This window comes from Belonocnema kinseyi, chromosome 1 (genome assembly GCF_010883055.1).
Source record: "Belonocnema kinseyi isolate 2016_QV_RU_SX_M_011 chromosome 1, B_treatae_v1, whole genome shotgun sequence".
Classification (NCBI taxonomy): Eukaryota; Metazoa; Arthropoda; class Insecta; order Hymenoptera; family Cynipidae; genus Belonocnema; species Belonocnema kinseyi.
This window is the reverse complement of record NC_046657.1, coordinates 26,781,374-26,802,159: the sequence shown is the minus strand read 5'-3', so window position 1 is coordinate 26,802,159 and position 20,786 is coordinate 26,781,374. Positions and strand designations below refer to the sequence as shown.

Below are 20,786 nucleotides of genomic sequence, written 5' to 3'. Positions count from 1 at the left end.
AAATTCATTCACTTTATGACTTTGAATTTCAAAATTTTGTACAACTGGGCTGATTCAATGTACATATTAATATAAGAATTACGTTTAATCACAAAAATAATTAAAAAGTTAAGAATAACCATTATTTTAAATAGTGCTTGTAACCAAATATTTCATAAACAAATACAAATTTGTAGGCAGTTACACGTACAAAAAATTTGGTTTCTAAATTAAAATGAGAATGAATAATAACACCGCGTGTTAAAATTCACTCTGTGAAAATTCCTGGGATATATTATAATTAATACTTAACTATTATACATTTTTCATAAAAATATTTATTAATACATTTTTATTATCATTTGTGACTAACTGTGATATTCAATTTAATCTGGAGCTATTTGAATGGAAGGAACGAATTCGGCGGTACTTGGTTTTATAAAATTTCTAATTTATTCATCTAATTTGTTTATGAAAATATAAATTGTTATATTTTAACAAATATTATCAAACATGTATTATTTTTTAGAAATATTTGCAGCAATTCATGTATTTTCTTGTAAAAAAATAAGGAATATTTTTTAATAAATTGAAGAATGAATAAACCAATTAAAATTTTTTTAAATTATATCATCATTTCATCATTTTTAAACATCTGAATATCGTTTAAAACGACTCGGCCTTTTCCTACCATTTTTAATAAAACCTGCAAAATGCCTGAAAATCTTTCAGATTATTTTTTTTGCAATTTTGGAAATCTGCTTAAATTTTTTCAAAAATACTGTTAAGACTAATGACGGGTTTTAAACAAAATAGTCCATTTTGTTAGTCGGAAATATGAATTTTCAATGTAATTGTACATTTTCAGTTCAAGAAAATACTTTTTTAATACACGAATTAGTAACCAAATAATGTAATTTTCAAAATAGTTTAACTATAAGTCTAAAATTCAATTTTCGAAAAAAACGACTTTTCAACTAAAAATATTTAAATTTTTAACCAAATTAATTTTTAACTACAAAATTGAATTTTTATCCAAGAAGATTTAGTTTCTCGCACCATACCTGCTAAGGTTACCCCCACCATTGCATCCAGCGCGTTACCCCTCGATTGCTTTTTCTCGCCTGGGATTATATCTTCGAAGGCTGGATTAATTTTTTCCGAGAAAAAAGGAACTAGTTTGTACAAAATTGGTTGTGTTTTGGTTGAAACTTAATCTTCTTGGATGAAAATTCAATTTTGTAGTTAAAAATTAATTTTATTGCAAATTTAAATATTTTCAGTTTCAAAAGTCGTTTTTTTTTCTTCAAACATTTATTTTTAAACTTATAGTTAAACGATTTTATTGATGTTTCCACTTTTTTTAGTTGAAAATTCTATTATTTGGTTACAAATTCGTGTATTAAAAGCTCTTGTTTCTTGGTAGATTATTTTTCTTGGTGGAAACTTCATATAAATATTTATATTCAACTATTTCATTAAAAATTAAACTATTTTTTTTAATTGAAAATCTACATTTTTATTGACAATTCATATATAAGAAGATTTCAAAAGATTACCAAAATTTTATCGAAAAATCCGAAACATTTAAGATATTTTTTTATATTGCAGGATTGATTAAGAATTTATGGGAAAATTTTCAATGATTTTTTTTCTTTTATACATTATTTTTTACGAAATGCCTAAAAACAGTTTAAAACCAAAAATAAATTTGGAAGAATAAATAAAAATTGAACAATTATCACTTTAGAAAAAATCGATTAGGTTAAAAGATATTGAGAAGTTTTTAAGAGATTCAAAACTAATTCAAATGGTTTAACAAAATATATATTTTTGAATACCTTGAAGTAAGATTTTGACGTTTTTATACGATTTTTAAACTTTTCAGATAATAACAAAACATACTTAAGATTCCTGTAAAATTTTAAAATGATTCTTCATTAAAAAAAAAATGTTAATGAATATTTAACAAGATTTCAAAACAAATTTTGATATATAATTGACAATTGAACAATGATTAATATGTGGCAAGTCAAAATAAAAAGGAATTAACTTATAATTAAATCTTTTAAATTTTAATGTTTTTCACTGAAATTTGCTTAAAATGATATAATTTTAAAAAATCCAGATTGGTCGTTTCATTGTTCAATTTAGAGCATTGAAACTTATAGCGTGAATTTTATTTGAACATTCGATCTGTACAATTTATGAAACTTAGAATTTATTTCTTTGGCAATTTACCGATATTTATTTTAAAATTAGAAAGTTAAAAATGATTATTTTTAAAAATTAATTTTAAAAATATATATTTAATAAGATTTAAAAAGATTTCGAAAATTGTCATTTATGAAACTTAGAATTTTTAATTTTGCAATTTACCGATATTTATTTTTAAATTGGAAAATTAAAAATGATTATTTTAACAAATTAATTTTAAGAATATATTTAAAAAGATTTAAAAAGATTTCCAAAATTGTCCGAAAATAATATGGAAGATTTTAAGAGCCTCGAATGATATAAAAAGTAGTTTTTAAGAAGTTTCAAAAGAATTAAAAAAATTAAAAATTAAAAAACATTCCATCACATTTTCCAAAAAATTTAGGTTTTTGAAGATTTTGAAATCAAATTTTGAAACTGTTTAAGCATATTGAACGGCTGAAAAAGAAGAAATAAATTTGACTAAAGTACCTCGAAATATTAAAAATGAGTTTATATTTTAAGTATAGCTTCTACTTAATTATATACTTACCTGTTTTAAACGGAATCTTTCAATACAATATTTTGAAATTCAAAGTAATAAGGTTCGTGAATTTTAAACTGAAAACGTTAAAAAAAAGAATAATATGTAAGATAGTAACAGTGGCCAATTTTTAAATTAGAAATTTCTTTAGAATCTTTATATGGTAAAATTATTTTATTTCAAATAAAAAGCATTACTAGTTCCATCAATTTAAATTCATAGAAAAATTAGAGTAATATATAGACATTCTATGAATGAGGATTGCGAATTAAAGGGATTATAAGTACAATAGATACTAATTTTAAATCTCATGTATGGCCGCCTCTAATCCGACGCGAGATATAGTGGGTAGAGGCAAACAAGGGGTAGCAATGGTGGGGGTATACTTACCAGGTAAACGGATGCGGGTCGGGCGATGGCCTCTAAGATATAATCTAGAGTTCTGAGCCGGTTATATTACTTTGAGAACGGTAACGAGAATGAGAATATTACCGAGAAATAAATTCTCTGAGAATTTATGAGAATCTCAGAATTTATTTTAATTAATACAAAATTGCATTTTTTCGCTAACTTTTCGGTTGAAAATTCAACTAAGTTTTTGAAAGTTTGTCTTTTTATTTTAAAGTTTACCTGCTTTAGCAGAAATTAAATTTTTTTGATAAAAATGCAACGGTTTGGTTAGAAATTAAGCTATTGTACTATTTTCTTGAAAACTTAAATATTTCGTAGAAAATGTACTCTTTTTTCAAATTTATATTTTGGTGTTGAGAAATGAACTGAAATATTTTGTGGATGAAAGTTCAAATTATAAAAAAAATTGGTTTTTTATTACAAATTCGTCTGTTTTAGTACAAAATTGATCTTTTTTGGATAAAAATCCAACTATTTGTTAGAGAATTTAACTACTTTGTTAAATTATTTCTTGTTAAAAAATTCATAGTTTGATCGTGAAAATTCGACTAAATTCTTTTTCATCCAAAATATCAACTGTTTTTTTTTTAATTTATCTGTTTAATTTAAAACTTTATCTGTTTTAGAAGAAATTTCATTCTTTAAAAAAAATAAAAATGCAAATTTTTGGTTAAAATCATTCTTCTTTGCTTGAGTATTCAACTAATTTGTTTGAAAAATTTGTTTGAATCGCTTTGTTAAGAAATCACTTTTTCTGTTAAAGATTTATATTTTAAGTTGAACAGTTATCTCGTTGGTTAAAAGTTTAATTATCTTGTTATAAATTAATCTTTTTAAATTGAAAATTCATCTACTTGGGTCAAAGTTCAACAACATTGTGAATTTTTTTTTATTGCAGACTTGTGTCTGATTGAAAATTTAATTGTTTAGTGGAAAATACTTCTTTTTTTGTTTAGAATTTATTTTGGAACAGAAAAGTGAACTTTTTTTAAGATTGATATTTTTTAGTTAAAAATTCGCGTTTTTTGTTTGTAAAAAATGATTTTTTAGTTTGAAATTTCCTTTTTTTGCGTAAAATATATTAGTTCCGTGGGAAATTAATTTTTTGTTGAATAGTCATATTTTTTGTTTGAAAATTGAATTTTTGTAAAGAAAATTTGTCTTCTGGTTTGAAGGTTCAATAATTTAGATAATCTTTGATTAGTTTTTTGAGTGAAAAATCTTGAATTGTTGGAAATTCGTCTTTTTGGTTTTAAAATTCTTTTCCTTTGTTGTATAAATTTCATTCTTTTTTATTAAAATATAAACTTTGACACTTTTTCATTGGCAATTTGTCTTGTTAGGTTGAGTATTAAACCATTATGTTAAAAACTCAATGAATTGGTTAAAAATGCCAGTATTTTGTTAAAGAGTTATCTTTTAAAGTAGAAAAAACTGTTGTTGTTTTTTTGTTTGAAATAAATTAAAACATTTTAAAAATTTTAATTTGTATATAAAACATTGTCATTCTGGAATATGTCTGAGATAGAAAATAATTCATATTCAAACGCTGATATAGCCTGAACAATAAAAATATTGTTAAAAATCATAAATTCTCTTAAATTCTTTTAAATTCTCCTGAATTCTGCCATATTCTCGGTTATATAAGCTGAACTTAAATTCTCGGGAATTTAAGAACTCTAATATAATCCCAGGCGAGAAAAAGCAAGCGATGGGTAAAGCGGTGGATGCAATGGCGGGGGTACGGGATAACCTTAGCAGGTCAATAATGCTAGTCGAGCATTTGCCTTTTGAACATTTGCGACGATTCTCGAGTTAATTCCCCCTCAGTGGACAGGCCTGCTTTGGAGGTTTAGAGGCCAAACACTAAACATTGAGGGCAGTATAATTTATTCTTTTGTCATAGAACCGGCAAGGCCACTTCAAGGTCCACAAGCTGCTCAAGGATTTTACTATGCGGAAACGACAACTGCCACACGCGGCACTTGGGCCCTGCTCTTCTTCACACACTCGAACATCTACCATGCCATATCTTGGACGTCACTACTCTCTTCGAGGAGACCGGAAGGGCCGTCGAAGAAGCTATAATACAAGTGAATTATTTTTTTAGATTCTTTCCAAAAAATAAAAAATAAAAATACTTCTTTTCTAAACATCTGGGTAGTGTACAGTGTACATACAATGCAAACTTCCACCCTTAAGGAAATATCAAATTTAGCTCGCCGTCCCGGCTGGTCCCTGATAAATCGGAAAATATTTTTCAGAATTAGACATTTTTAAATTTCATTCCCAAAGAAAATATGGAGCGTCTTGGTGAAAAGAAAATTTGTCAAGAATTTTTAATTCATCTCGCATTGTTGTTTTTTTTCAATCAAAATAACTCGGTTTATTTTCCACTATTTTGTTATGGATTTTATAGGAAAATTTCATCGAAATTCACTGTAAATGAAACCATTTTTCTAATTGCTTACAATTCTTTCAAATTGGCAGACCATTTTTTTTCATTTAAAAAATATGACACCCCATGTGTGTAATAATATGACACCGTACTATTAATATTTGTTAAAAAAAATTTTTTTGTTGAATACAACTGTTTTCTTATTTGAAATGAAAATATATTTTTGCGATAGTAGATTTTTTTTCGTTGATACAATTTTACAATAAATGAAAACGACAATTTTTCTATATTTTCATTGCATTATTTACATTTAAATAATAATTTGTTGCTTAATAATTCATCATTTTACTTCAAAAGAATTTTTTGTCATTCAAAGTTTAGCAACTTTGTTCACATTTTCTAAAATTATATTTTAAACTGAAATCACCTTTAGTTGAAAATTCAACTATGGGATTACAAATTTCTGTGTTTTGTTAAAACTTTGTCTTTTGTGGTAGAATATGAATATTTTTGATCAATAATTCACCTTTTCGATAAAAAAAAATCAACTATAAAGTTTGAAATTCCATCGAAAATTAAAATTTTTGGTTGAAAATTAATGAATTTGGTTAACATTTTTTTTAAAAATCAATTTATAATTTTGTTTGAAAATTCATTCATTTGGTTGAAAACTGGCTTTTTTGGTAGCAATTTAAACTTTTTGGTTGAAAATTCAACTATTAGGCTGAACATTCTATTAAAAATAAAAATTGTTTGGTTCAAAATGTATTTGGTTAGAAATGATTGTTTTTTGTAGAAAATGAATGTTTTTGGTTGAAATTTAATTTTCTTGGCTGAAAACTAGTGTTTTTTTTTTTTAATTTGAAAATTCATATTTTTTAATTAAATTTTAAATATTCAATTTTTGTTGAAACTGTTTTTTTATAGGCATTACGACCTTTTCGGTTAAAAATTCATCTGTTTGTTTGGACATTTATTTTATTTGCTTAAAAATCTATTTATTTAACTGACATGATAATTAAACTATTCTATTTTTTGTTGAAAACTGATCTTTTTTATTTGAAAAAGAATATCTAAATTTTAAACTTTTGGAAGCTCTGGGAAATTTAGTATCCACAAATTCCTTAAATTTCTAGAAACTTTGGTGGTTTGTGGTAATTATTAATAATTACGGACATTATTGAAATTTATGGCAAAATTTGTAATATAAAATGAAATTTTTTGTTGAAATTTCTAAAAGTTTAAAAACTTCAAAAATTTGTAAATTAAGTTACATTCATAGCATTCAAACATTTTTTTATTTCCAGAAAGTTTTGGTAATTTATGGTAATTTTTCTTCATTATGGAAATTTGGGAAATTTATTGCAGATTCATAAATCACAAAAAAAAAATGTTGAAATTTCAATATTTTAGGAATTTCTAGAATTTCCGGACATTTTCACTGATTTACGGTATTTTAAAAATTCATAAATTTACGGAAATTCAGTGTATTTAAAAAATTTCGGTAATTTGTGGTAATTATTGATAATGACGAAAATTATTGAAGTTTATGGTAATTTTTCATTTAAATTTTAAAAAAATTTTGAAATTTCACAAAGTTTAAAAACATTCGAAATTTGAAAATTAAATGAAATTCATACTATCCAAACCTTTTTTTAACATTTCGGAATTTTTCGGTCAATTATAGCAATTTTGGTTAAATACGGAAATTTGGGAAATTTATGGAAAATGTATAAATTACTTTTAAACATTTTAAATTTAAATATATTAAAAAAAAATTAATTTACGGATATTGACGGAAATTTACAGTGTTTTATCCAATATTTTCGGAAATTAACGGTAATTTATGATCATTGCTTATAATCGCGGACATTTTTGGCATTTAAGGCAAATTCACAATTTAACTGAAATTTAAAGAAACTCAAAATATCAAAACCGTTTCAAAATTTCCGAAAGTTTTAGGTAATTTCTGGTAGTTATCAATAATTACGGAAATTATTAAAATTAACGGAAAATTCATCGATTAAAATTTCGTTCAAATTTGAAGTTTAACAAAGTTTAAAAACTTTCAAAATTTGGAAATTACATGAAATTTATAGTATCAAAACATTTTTTAAATTTCCGGAAAATTTCGATAATTCATGGTAATTTTGGTTAATTATGGAAATTTTATAAATTTATGTTAAATTTCTAAATTACTAAAAAACATGAATATTCAAATAAATTTAAAAAAATGGTTAAATTTGGAAAACGGAAATTTAAAGTATCTAAATATTTTCAAAATTGCCGGAAATTTACGGTGTTTTATCCAATATTTATTGTCATTGCTTATAATCGCGAACATTTTTGGAATTTAAGGCAAATTTATAATTTAACTGAAATTTAAAGACATTCAAAACATCCAAACTTTTCAAAAATTTTTGCTAATTTGTGGCAATTATTGAAATTTACAGCAAATTCATCAACTAAAATTTGGTTTAAATTTGAAATTTGACAAACTTTAAAAAATTTCAAAATTTAGAAATTAAATGAAATTGATAGTACCGAAACATTTTAAAAAATTTCCAGATAATTTCGGTAATTTATGGTAAATTTGGTTAATTACGGAAACTTTGGAAATTTTCGATAAATTGCTAAATTACTAAAAAAGAATGTAATTTAAAGAAATTGGGAAAATTGGTTAAAATTGGAAAACGGAAGTTTAAAGTATCTAAACACTTCTAAAATTGTCTTAAATTTTCGGTGATTTATGTTCACTTAAATTTTTTGAAATTTTGTGTTTTTTTAAATTTGCAGTAATTTGTGACAATTATTGATAATTACGGAAATTATTGAAATTTATGGCAAAGTTATAAATTATAAAAAATTACAAATTTTAATAAATTAAGCAAAAGTAATTTGGAAATGTACGGAAATTTAAAGTATCTAAACATTTACAAAATCTTCGGTAATTTACGGCTTATGGTTGTTAAAAAATTTGCGAAAATTCAGTGCATTTACAAATTTTCAAAAATTCGCCGTAATTTATGGTTGTTGTTTATGAAAACTGAAATTTAAAAAAGTTGGTAATTCAAAGAAATTCAAAATATCCAAACGTTTCCGGAAATTTTCGGTAATTTATGATAACTTCTTGCTTCGAGTTGGTCCAATCTTTCAACACGATCAACTGGCATAGAAAAAGCTGAAATAATGCATGTGTTATAATTATAAAAATAATTTTTTTTTAGAAAGTGAAGACTGCTCGACATACACTGCCGTCCTTATTATATGTGCCTGACATCATGGCTTGGTGGGAATTAGTCGACGAAGCAGCGAGAGTCGTTTTTACATCTCTCCTCCGTGGACTCGATCGCTCTGTCCACATGTTAATTGTCACGACAGCTTCTTGGGATCACTCAAATTTGCCACCCGAGGTTTAAATTTTTTTAATTAAAACACTATTTGCATTGTACAATTTTTTTTAAAAATAATCTTTCGATTATTTAATTTAAAAGAATTTTTTTCATTAATTTTTTTTTCTCAAAAAGATCTTCTCCTTAGCTCCGTAGGGAATCGAACCGCAGAACTCAACGTCTTTTCAGACTAGATGGAGCCATATGAAATAAATAAATTTTAAATAAAAATTTTTTCTGACAAAAAGATCTCCTTCATTCCCTTGGGAATCGAACCACAGAACTTCCGATTGCCGTTTGGGTGATTTTCCATTAAGCTACCAGAGGGATCGAAAGAAGAATTTTTTCCAAAAATACAGGCATTATTTTGCCAGGTGTTACCGAGTCAAATTTTTCAAGGAATCTGTATTATCATCAGAGAATAACATAAAATCTTAACGTCTTTTCAGACTAGATGGAGCTATGAAATAAAAAATGTTTAAAGTAAATTTTTGTCTGAAAAAAATCTCCTTCGCTCACCTTCCTCTGATTTGTAATACCTAGCAAAATAATGCGTTTATCTCTGAAAGAAGATGCTTCTTTCGATCTCTCTAATAGCTTAAGGGAAAAGTACACAACCGGCAATCGGAAGTTCTGTGGTTCGATACCCAGCGAAGTGAATAAGTTTTTTTCCAGAAAAAAAAATTAATTTAAAACATTTTTATTTCATAGGTCCATCTAGTCTGCAAAAGCGTTAAGATTTTCTCTTGTTGTCTGATGATAATACAGATTCCTTCAAAAGAATATTCTTTTGAAAAAATGTTCTGTTTTTTTTTTACATATTCTTATCAAATGTACTTCAATCACTTTTGAGGAAAATTAGTTATCTCTTCAATTTTAAACAGGTTTTTATATATTTTGTAATAAAATATGTATTTCAATAGATTACAGCTCTATTTGACATACATCAAGGAGAGGTTTACGAGCTTCGACCACCTTGCGTTGATGAAAGGCAGACCTACTTTCGAAAATTGTTTCTAAAGGCAAATTCTGTAGCAGATGATCTTTCCTATAGATCTTCAACTGGTGAGGTTTATCTAAAAAAAAAACATTGAGAAAAATATTAATTAAATAATAAAAAATTTGTTTAAAAAAATAGTCTCCAATATTGAGAGAGGGTGGCGACTTGCCCGGGAAAAGCCGGGAAATGAACGGGAATGTAATTAGAAACTCGGGAATTTACTTCTGATCGAAGTTAAATTCAATTTTTCATTTAAATAATTTTGGTCAATTTAGAAAAAAGATTTCTAGTTTGTCTACAGTCGTAGGGCATAATGTTTTTTTTATTAAGTTATGGATTCTTTTTGCTATTTAAAAATTTAACTGCTTGCTTAAAAATTATATTAATTTATTGAAAATTCATCTCTGGTTAAAAAATGTAACTGTTTTGTTGAAAATCAATTTTTGTTATTTTATCTATTTGGCTTTAAATTGTCAGTTTTTACTTAAAAAATCAAATATTTATTTGAAAATTTGATATATTTGCTGGAATTTGAATTAAAAATGTAATTCTTGAATTGAAAAATAAGTTATTTGATTGAAATTTTTTTCTTTGGTTAAAAAGGAAACTGTAAAAAATTGTTTCCATTTTACAGTTAAGTATTCCAGAATATTAATTTAACATTTATTTCTTTGGCTGAACATACATTTTTTATCTCAAAATTCGTCATTTTTAGTAGAAATTAATCTTGTTCGCTATTGGTTGAAAATGCCTTTTTTTAAATTAAAATTTAAGTATTTAAGTTTTGGTTGACAATTTATCTTCTTATAAGTAAAAATTAATTTTTTTTTAGTTTAAAAATTCAATTATGTCAGTTAAAGATAATTTTTTTAAACGATTTTATTTAAAAAATCATTCTTTTTAATTGTACTTTTTGGTAGATAATTAATCTTGTTTTTAGAATATGTATCTATGGGGTGGAAAATTTCAGTATTTGAGTTAAATATTCATCATTTTAGTTGAAAATTAATCTTTTTGCCTTAAAATTCAACTATTAATAAAATAACTTGTTTAAAAATGTAACTTTTTTGTTAAAAATCATTTTAACTTTTTAATGATTAAAAATTACTTTTTAGTTGAAAATTTGTCTTTTTTGGTAGAAATAAATATTCTTGGTTGAAATTTGATCTTTTTGTTAAAAAAAATAAATTATTTAATTTAAATATTCATCATATTATTTGAAAATTGATCTTTCTAGTTTGAAATTGAATGACAAAGTCAAAGATTTACAATTTTAGTTAAATTTTAATCACTTTGTTTGAAAATTTAACTTTTTTTCAAGTTAGTTTTTTTTCTGTTGATTGTAAGTTTTTAATTAAAAATTTAACTTATTTAACTCAAAATATTGAAAATGATTTTTTTCTTTGAAAGATAATCTTCTTGTCTAAAAATTATCCTTGTCGGTTAAAATTCAAAACTCTTTTGTTACAAATTATTATTTTTGTTTCAAAAAATTCTTCATTTCCACTCAGAAATAAAATTCTTTTGAAAAAGTCCCTGTCCAAATCAAGAATTTCAATCCTTTTCAAAAATTCTCTATTTCAAGTAAGAATTTGATTTTTTTTTTAAATTTCCTGTTCCAATTCATAATTTAAATTTTGTTCGAAAATACTTTGTTTTTAACTCAGAATTATAATTTTGTTTAGAAAATTCAATTTTCTATTTAGAATTGTTATTCTCCTCGATAAATTCCTGTTTCAACTCAAAAATGGTTGAAAATTTAAAATTCCTTCTTCAAATCCGGAATTTTAATATTTTTCGAAAATATCCTCTTTTAACTCAGAATTAGAATTCATTCTTTCAAAAAATTCCCTGTTCCAGCTCATAATTTATTTAAATTTTTTAATTCCTTGTTCCAAGACAAATTATAATTCTTTTGGATGAATACGAGTTTCTACTCAGAATTGGTTAAAATTTAAAAATTCCCTGCTTCAACTCAGAATTTGAATTCTTTGGAAAAAGTTCCTGTTCCAATTCAGAATTTTGTTCCTTTTCAAAAATTTGCAGTACTAGCTCGGAGTTTGTTAAAATGTGAAAGTTCCCGGTTCCAAATCAGTATTATTATTAATAATCTGGATAAATTCCAGGTCCAATTATAAATTTGTAAAAAATTGAAAATTCTCTGTTCAAATTAAAAGTTAAATTATTTTAAATAGTTTAAAACTCTTTAAAATGCTTCGGAATTTGATTTCAAAATCTTGAAAAATCTACAGGCTGGTTTACATTTTTTCAAATTAATTTTTGTTTTATTCTGCCCTAAATGAAGAAATTTAAAAAAAATCTTCCACATTCATTTTTGAAAATGTTGTAATTCTTTATAAATCTTTTTAAATATTCTCTTGATATTAGTTTATTTAAATAAAAAGTAATTTTCCTAGAAAATTTTTTTTTTTCTTCTGAAGCCTGTCAAAATTCTTAAAAAGGTTCTAAATTTTTTGTTCGAAAACCATTTCAAATTTTTAATTAATTTCGAATTTTTTCTACAAAATAGTAGGTATTTAATTGTTATTTGTACATTAGAATTCAACAATTAAAATTGTAACGTTCAAAGCTTTGTTTTCATTTTGTTCAGTTTTGAATATTTAATTTATAATTACTGATTTTAAATTTACAGTCAGACATTTCCTGTAACGTTAAAATCTGGGCATTTTAAAATTGTGAACTGATTCCGACTCGTCTTGTGCAATCAATTTTCATTTGCTTTTTAAATTTTAAAGTACAATTCAATAAAAAAAAAAGATTATTTGATTTATATTCGCTGTCCATGAACTACAAATGCATTCTAAACTGAATTGGAATTAGAAGGATTTTTTTCTAAAAATTTGTAAAATTCCAGGTCCAAAAATAAATTTACGGTCATTTCCCGGGCCAGCGGCCACCCCGCAAAATTCAGTAATTTTTAGATTTTTCACTCTCTTGTGTTAAAGGATGTTTAGAATGAACGTGATAAATTAAAATAAATATTTGGTTTTTGCGGCAAATATGAATATTTTACTTTTATTTGACCGGTTAAATGGAAAAACTTGACCGGGAAAAACCGGAAATTTGGAATCGTCCGTTGAATCGCCACCCTGAAGATATTTGTTCTATTAATTTATTAATCTATTGATATTTTGCAACAATAGAAGACATCTATGTACAGCCAAAAAGAAAGCCCAAAACTGAGGGCAGAGGAAGAACAAAACTGAGTAAAGTGCGTTCCGATCATTCCACGAGTAGCTCGAGATCAAGTACGAAATTTGAATAAAAACAAATAAAAAAGTTCAGCCAATTTTTTACAAAATTGTATATTTTTCACAATTTACTAACAGAAATCAGCGTAAAAAGAGAGCACAGTGCTTCTGGCGAAGGCACTGTAACGAAGCGGCAAAAAGTCCTCCCAAAATCGAGTTCTGAGAAACTCACAGAGGCCCAAATTCAGGATCTCCTGATGAGAACAATCCAGCTTACGGAGAACTGGACGAGTGAAGAGCTCGAAAGCCTCTATTCGTCTCTTGAACTTGTGATGGAAAATTCAGAGGACGATGCTTATTTATCAATGACAGAGTGCTTGACGCATTTCCAGGAAAGTCGGAAGGCCACATCTCTTGCGAGGGAAGAGAACTGCTCTCTCGACAATCAAGGATAACGTCAGGCGCGAAAGAAGAACTTTAATTTATTTCCTCCTAATTTTCAAAAATGAATGATATCGGATTGACTCGTGCCTTTCAGTTCAAGGCCAGTGCGACTTGACTCTAGAACGGTAAACAAGTTAAAAATAAACTTTGATTTAGTTTAATAAGTCTCAAGATAATCTAGCAGTGATCAGAAAATTAATAACTATTAGCAATGGACAAACAACTTCTAGCAACAATATTGAAAAATTTTCGTTAAGCGTGGAACATTCAAACACGAGTGGATGCGGAGCACTTGGATCCCGAACCTTGCCCCCTCCCCCACCATCGACGCGCACCTCTTCTATGGTTCATTCTGATCGTTCGAATCCCAGGATATTTCGTTGTGTTTCTTTCGTTCACAAATCTTTCGGAAAAAATATATATGGAACTAGTGCCGTACATATTAAAAAAAATTCAAAGTCGGATTGATCCAACACCCTTAAGTGGAAAATAAAAGAAGCCAATACTGGGACAAGGAAAATTTAATGGGGCTTATCAAAAGAAAATGGTACAACAAACTTACAATTATAGAATACATTAAAAAGCAAGAATGGATTGTTATAAATCATAAGGAAGTTATTTTTCTTTATTTTTTAAAATAAAATGCATATTAACGTGTTAACATTTTTCTTAACAAAGTAACAAGATATTATTAAATTAAATTAATTAATATAAAAAGTATTGCTTGTAAGCTCAACGTTTTTCGTTCAGTTGATTATTTATTCTAAAGTTGTTTAAAGTAGTTTCTTGAAATCTCCAATTCTAACCTCAAATTTTCCTAACTCATTAGGTAAGTAATTTAATACGAGTAGTAACTCATAAATTTAATTTTAAATCCAATTCGTAAGTAGTCATTAACATTTATTATTAAATATGATAAATATTGTTAAAATTAATATTATTGATTTAATTACAAAATAAAAATTCAACTGTTTGTAAATTTTTAAACAGAATTCATCTTAATTAAAATCAGTACATAAGTCAAAAAAAAGTATTCAAACAATTTCAATTATTTTTTGGTTACAAATTTTATTATTTAGTTGAAACCTTCATTGACTGAACATTTTTTTTTTTATTAGTATCTCAACTATTTTATTGAAAATTAGTCTTTTTGGTTCGAAAATTTATATTTTTAATGATAAATTTCATATTTTTTTTAGCAAAAGTACAACTGTTTGTTTTAAAAATGATTTTTTCTTTTTTCAAGGAAAAATCTTATTTGGCTGACAAACCATCTCTTTTAGTATAAATTTGATCAGTTTTGGTTACAAGTCGAATTATTTAGGTGAATTAAATTTTTTTATTGCATTTAATTGTTTTAATTCATAATTAATTTTTAAAAAACGAATTTTCAATAGAACTGTTAAAGCCTAAACCTAAACAGATTAATTTTCAATCAGAGTTGCATTTTTTCTGACGAAAGATGAAATTCATAATTAAAAAGATAAATTTTAGAACCAAACACGAATTTTCAAGAAAATATTTTAAATATTAATAAAGAAAGGTTTTTTCCTCAAGAAGGAAAAAATATCAACCAAACCATTGAATTTTCAATTAAAAAAGAAGAGTTTTCTTCAAAACAGTTATATTTATAATTCGAAAATATAAGTTTTCAACAGAAAAGTTAATTTACTTAATTTATTTTAAAAAGTAAATAGATAATATTAATATCATTAATATTTATTATATTTAATATTAAATTTCAATGCATATTTACTAATTTTCATTAAAAAATTTAATTAATGCGTTACTATTAAATTACTTACTTAAGCAGTTGGCAAAATTTGAGGTTAGAATTGGAGTTTTTAATGATCTACTGTGAACAACTTTTTTCAGATAAATAATCAATTGAACGGCAATTTTGGATCTCATAAACAATATTTTTAATATATCCCTATCACAAAACTGCAGAATTTTATTAAAAACACGGCTAAAGTGACCGCCTCAGTCTCAGTAATGGAAATGCAATTGCGCAACTCACATTGAGATTTCTGAACCTGAGACAGTCGCAGCGACAGCTTGTCCCGGTTTAGGCAACTTCGTCAAGAATGTTTCCAAATGCGTTATGAATTTTATTCTTCAACATATTAAAATTATGCAAAAACATTACTTTTTATATTATTGTAGGAAATTTCCCATTGGGCACAAAATTTGGCATACTTACGACAACTTTACGACATCCTATGTCCATGTCGTTAAGGCGTCTTTACGACATCGTAAATGAATCGTATGATCTGACGATGTCTTTACGATATCGCAAAGACGCCGAAACGACATGGACATAGGAGGTAGTAAAGTTGTCGTAAGGATGTCGTAACGATGTCGTAAGGATGTCGCCAAATCTTGTTCCCACTGGGTTCAATAATAAAAGGCTATACAAGTTATGGGGAAAGCTTTGAAAAACAAAAAAATTTAGAATTTGGGAGCAGTTCATTCACAGATTTTGAGGAGTATTTTTTGTTATTTTTTATTAAATGTATAACTTTTCAGAACAAAAATAAATAGTAATAATAAATTCAAAGGAACTTCAAAAATACTAGAAAATTTTTACTTTTATGATTTATGTTGGAATATAACAAATACTCAACGATGGTTATAATTGTCCCAGTATTGGACATACTTTTTACGTTGCCCCAGTAATAGTCGGTTTACCAAGTGTCAGAGGTAAAGATATAAATGGACATATTTAAATATTATTTCCTCATCCTTGAAAATTTTAAACAATTTTGTAATATTTGTAATAAATGCGAATTTAAATAATCAACTTTACTGTCGTTATTTTAAGATTTTTGCCATTTGTCAGATTCCTCTAATTCATGTTGAAAAAATTATGTTTTGTTTAAAAAAAGAAAAAGTGGCTTATATGCCATTAAAGCCTGACTATTCTTCTTTTGAATTCCGTTTCATTTTTTTAAATCGGTCATATTGTTAAGAAACTACGTTATTTGTTATAGGAAAAGTCAATTTTGCAGAATTTTTATTTTTTTTTTTTTCATGTTTTACAAATTATTCAAAATTTTTTGAAAAATTAGCAGAATATTATTATTATCACTGTTTTCTTTATCTAAAAATTCTTATTGGGCACAAAATTTGGCGACGTCTTTACGATATCGTAAAGACACCTTAACGACATGGACATAGGATGTCGTAAAGTTGTCGTAAAGTTGTCGTAAAGATGTCGTAAGGATGTCGTAAAGACGTCACCAAACTTTGTGCCCACTGGCTCGTTTTAGTGTCAAATTTAATTAATCTATAGGCCTCCCATTTACTTCAAAGACAAAAAATAGTATTCTCGATTAAATATGTTATTCTTTCGTTCAAAATTAAATTATTTTCTTTGAAATTAGACAATTTTGTTGAAAAGTCATACTTCTCAGTTGAAAATTCTTCTTTTTGACTTAAAACTTCAACAAATTTATTGAAATTTATTTTTCTTGACTAACGATTTTTTCTGAATTAAAAATGTAACTACTTTGTTGAAAATTGATCTTTTTGGTTTTTAAAACACCATCTTTTACTGTGGAAATTTCACCTTTTGTAGTAAAAATTGCAATCTTCTGTTAAAAATTAAATCTTATTTGGTAGTCAATAAACTTTCTATTAAAAATTTAACTGATCTGTAGAAAATTCATATTTTCGGTTCCTAAATTAAAAAGTTTAATAGACAATTCAATTATTTGGTTGAAAATTCGTTCTTGTCGGATAAATCCAGATGTTTTTAAAATTACTAAAAAAAAATTTAATTAAGGTCCTTGGTTGAAATTTGAACTATATTTCTTAAAAGGTCAGCTTTTTGATTGATTCATAATTTTAGTTCTAAATTCGTTTCCTTTTTTTGTCAAAATTTTTTTTTTACCCAAAAATGTAAATATTTCGTTAAAAATTCAAATGATTTGTTGAAAATTCTACTGTTTTTTGGAAAATTCGTATTATGGGTTCTAAAATTTAATCAGTTAGTAGAAAATTTATATTTGGTTAAAACTTTTTATATTTTGTGAAAATTCGTCTTTTTTTTGTACAAAATCAATTTTTTTGTTCCAAATGCATCGGTATATTTTACAATATCAAAAAAAAACTATTTGAAATTTCATAGTGACAAATTTTCAATTATTGAGAGTTCTAAGAATTTTTGAAACGAAATCTCATAAAAATCTTTAGATTGTTTAAATACAACTTAAAACTATATGTAATAACATTTTAGTTCTTAAAAATTAAAAAAAAAAAAAACAATTTAAAATTTCCAGCTTCAATCCATATATTTGAAACTTGCGTCGAATATTTTTACAATACTGTAACATCTTTATAAAAAAAAGTTTCAAGACAATTGGGGAAGATGAGTCTTGATGTTAAAAACAATGCATATTAGTTTCTAATTTATTATTTGAAAAATCGTAAGAAATTTATTTCTTACACGAAAAAGCGGATATTTATGAACATATGCAGCTTAAATTAGTATTTTATGCCTATTTTATTCATAATATAATTTTTTCTTTAACAAATAAATAAGTTCCTCAAAGCTATCGATTTTCTATCGGAAGAAAAAAAAATCATGTTTAATCTTCATGGCTTTTATTATTTAATAATTATTATTTGTAAGATTCGAAGTTTTTACTTAAAAAATAGTTATTTATTTGGGATATATTGGCCAGAAATATTAAATTATAATATTAAAATATTCTTGATTGTTTGGGAACGACTTCAAATATATTGAATTGATTTAGTAAACACTTTTTATGCTTTTCGGGCTTTTTGATATTGCCATGAATGTATTTTCAACGACCCAAGTATCCTGGAATTGGAAAGATTGGAATGAACCATGAAAGATCTGTGCTACTATGTTGGAGGGGGGGGGGGGGGGGGGGGGGGGGGGGGGGGGGGGAGACAAGAGCTAAATGCTCTGCATCCACTTGTATTCAAACCACGAAGCATTCACACGTTCATGATGCACACACTGCCTCGGTGAGTCGAACTGACAGCCGACTCCGTCCGAACGCCACCGAACTTAGCCGAGTTTGTTTTCTATTAGAGAATCCCGTTCGCGAGAAGTTCTGAAAATCTCGGCACTTCGCGTTCAGAGTTTTAAGATTTCCAGATTTCTCAGTGAGTATCCCCTCGAACAACACTTAGCAGCGATCAATAAATACTACGTTAGAAACATTAACAAGTCTGAAGCGGCGGAGCCATTTTTCTTTAGGTGGGGGGCAGAGGAATATACCTTTATTATAGAATACCACAATTTTTATATAGCATAATAATATTATACTAAATAAAAATTGTAGATAAATAATAATAAATTAACAATAAATAGTAAATAATAAATGATAGAAAATAGAGGTATAAAATTCATATTGCCAAACATTTCACGAAGATTTCAATAACTTCAGAAATGTTACTAAATATTTATAAAATATTTTGCAAAGATTTCGAATAGATTTAAATTTGAAATATTTCAATAATTTTACAAAAATTACAAAACATTTCAAAAAATATTTTTGATATTTCGCATATTTCTTAATACTTTAGAAATATTTTGCAAAGATTTCACAAAGATTTCGGATAAATTAAAAAATTTCACGAAGGTATAAATGATTTCCCAATGATTTGACAAACATTAAAAAAAAATTTACAAACATTTAAAAAATATTTAAAAGATTTCACAAAGATTTTAATAATTTCTCAATGATTTCAAATATCGTGCGAAATTTTTGAAGAATTTCACAAACATTATGAAATATTTCAAAAATTTCATAGAGATTTTAATGTTTTCCTAAGGATTTCACAAAGATTTGAAATATTTCGCAAAGATGCAATTATTTCGTAGATTTCAACAATTTCAAAAATATACTAAATACTTATTCCAAAATATAAATATTTGGAATATTTCGCAAAATTCAAATATTTTGCAAAGAGCTTAGATCAATTTAAAAGATTTCGCAAAGATTTAAATGATTATCCAAAGATTTCACAAAAATTTCGATCATTTTTACAAACATTACCAAATATTTCAAAAATATTTCAAATATTTCGCAAAGCATTCACAAACATTTCGAAAAGATTAAAAATATTTCACAAAGGCATAAATGCTTTCCCAGTGATATCTCAAGGATTTCACGAAGATTTAAATAATTTCACAAATACTACTTCAAAGATTTCCTAGGATTTCAGAAAGATTTCAATGCTTTCCCGAAGATTTCAAATATTTCGCTAAGATTTAAACAACTTAACAAGTATTAACAAATATTTAAAAAATATTTTTAATATTTTACATAGATTTCAATGATTCCCTACAAATTTCAAATACTTCTCAAAGATTTCGGATAGTTAAAAAAGATTTCACAAAGACTTCAATGATATTCAAAAAAAAATTCAAAAACATAACAAATATTTCAAAAATGTTCGAAATATTTGATAAATATTTCAATGATTTCCAAATATTTTAAAAATTTCACAAAGATTACAGATAGATTTAAATTGCACAAAGACTTCAATGATTTTCCAAATATTTCAATAATTTTTACAAATGTTATCAAATATTTCAAAAACATTTCAATTATTTCGTAAAGATTTTACAAAGATTTCGTATAAATTTAAAAGATATCCCAAAGGTATAAATGATTGCACAAAGATTAAGAAAATTTCACAAACGTTTCAAAAATATTTCAGATTTCCGAAGATTTCAAAAAGATTTCAAATATTATGCGAAATATTTCAAATATTTCATGGAGATTTGAATGATTTTCTAAGATTTTCATAAAGATTTAAAAGATTTTGGTTAGTTTAAAAATTTTTCACAAAGACTTGAATTATTTCGTAAAGATTTAAACAATGTCAAAAATATACCAAATACTTCAAAAACATTATTGAAGCCCCTGGGACGTTTTTGTCAGTCCAATCAATGTCTAATTTCCTAAGGATGTACTAAAGACGTATTAAAGACATAGGACGTTCTCGGGACATCTTTTGTACTCACATTAGATATCTTAGGAGCATCCTTAGGATGTCTAAAAGACATGTTCCAAAAGACGTCTTAAGGATGTCCCTGAGACCACTCTAGGACATTCATATTTTTTTGCCTACTGGGTTCTCAGTGGGCTCAAAACCATGAACATCCCAAAAACGTCCTTGGGCGTTCCTAGGACGTCCTATGTCGGCACAATCAATACCTTTAAGA

The 20,786-nt window shown here is 25.9% G+C and overlaps 1 protein-coding gene across 1 annotated transcript in view; it reads left to right on the top strand.

Annotated features, from left to right (window-relative positions):
- The window catches only part of LOC117175747 (ATPase family AAA domain-containing protein 2-like), a 169,431-nt gene that overhangs the window by 147,557 nt on the left and 1,088 nt on the right, over window positions 1–20,786 (top strand). Inside the window, exons 20-24 of the mRNA XM_033365521.1 lie at window positions 5,037–5,223; window positions 8,756–8,941; window positions 9,844–9,985; window positions 13,085–13,189; window positions 13,271–13,701. Of these exons, the coding sequence (XP_033221412.1) occupies window positions 5,037–5,223; window positions 8,756–8,941; window positions 9,844–9,985; window positions 13,085–13,189; window positions 13,271–13,587 (937 nt within the window). The 3' untranslated portion in view covers window positions 13,588–13,701. The remainder of the gene's footprint in view (window positions 1–5,036; window positions 5,224–8,755; window positions 8,942–9,843; window positions 9,986–13,084; window positions 13,190–13,270; window positions 13,702–20,786) is intronic.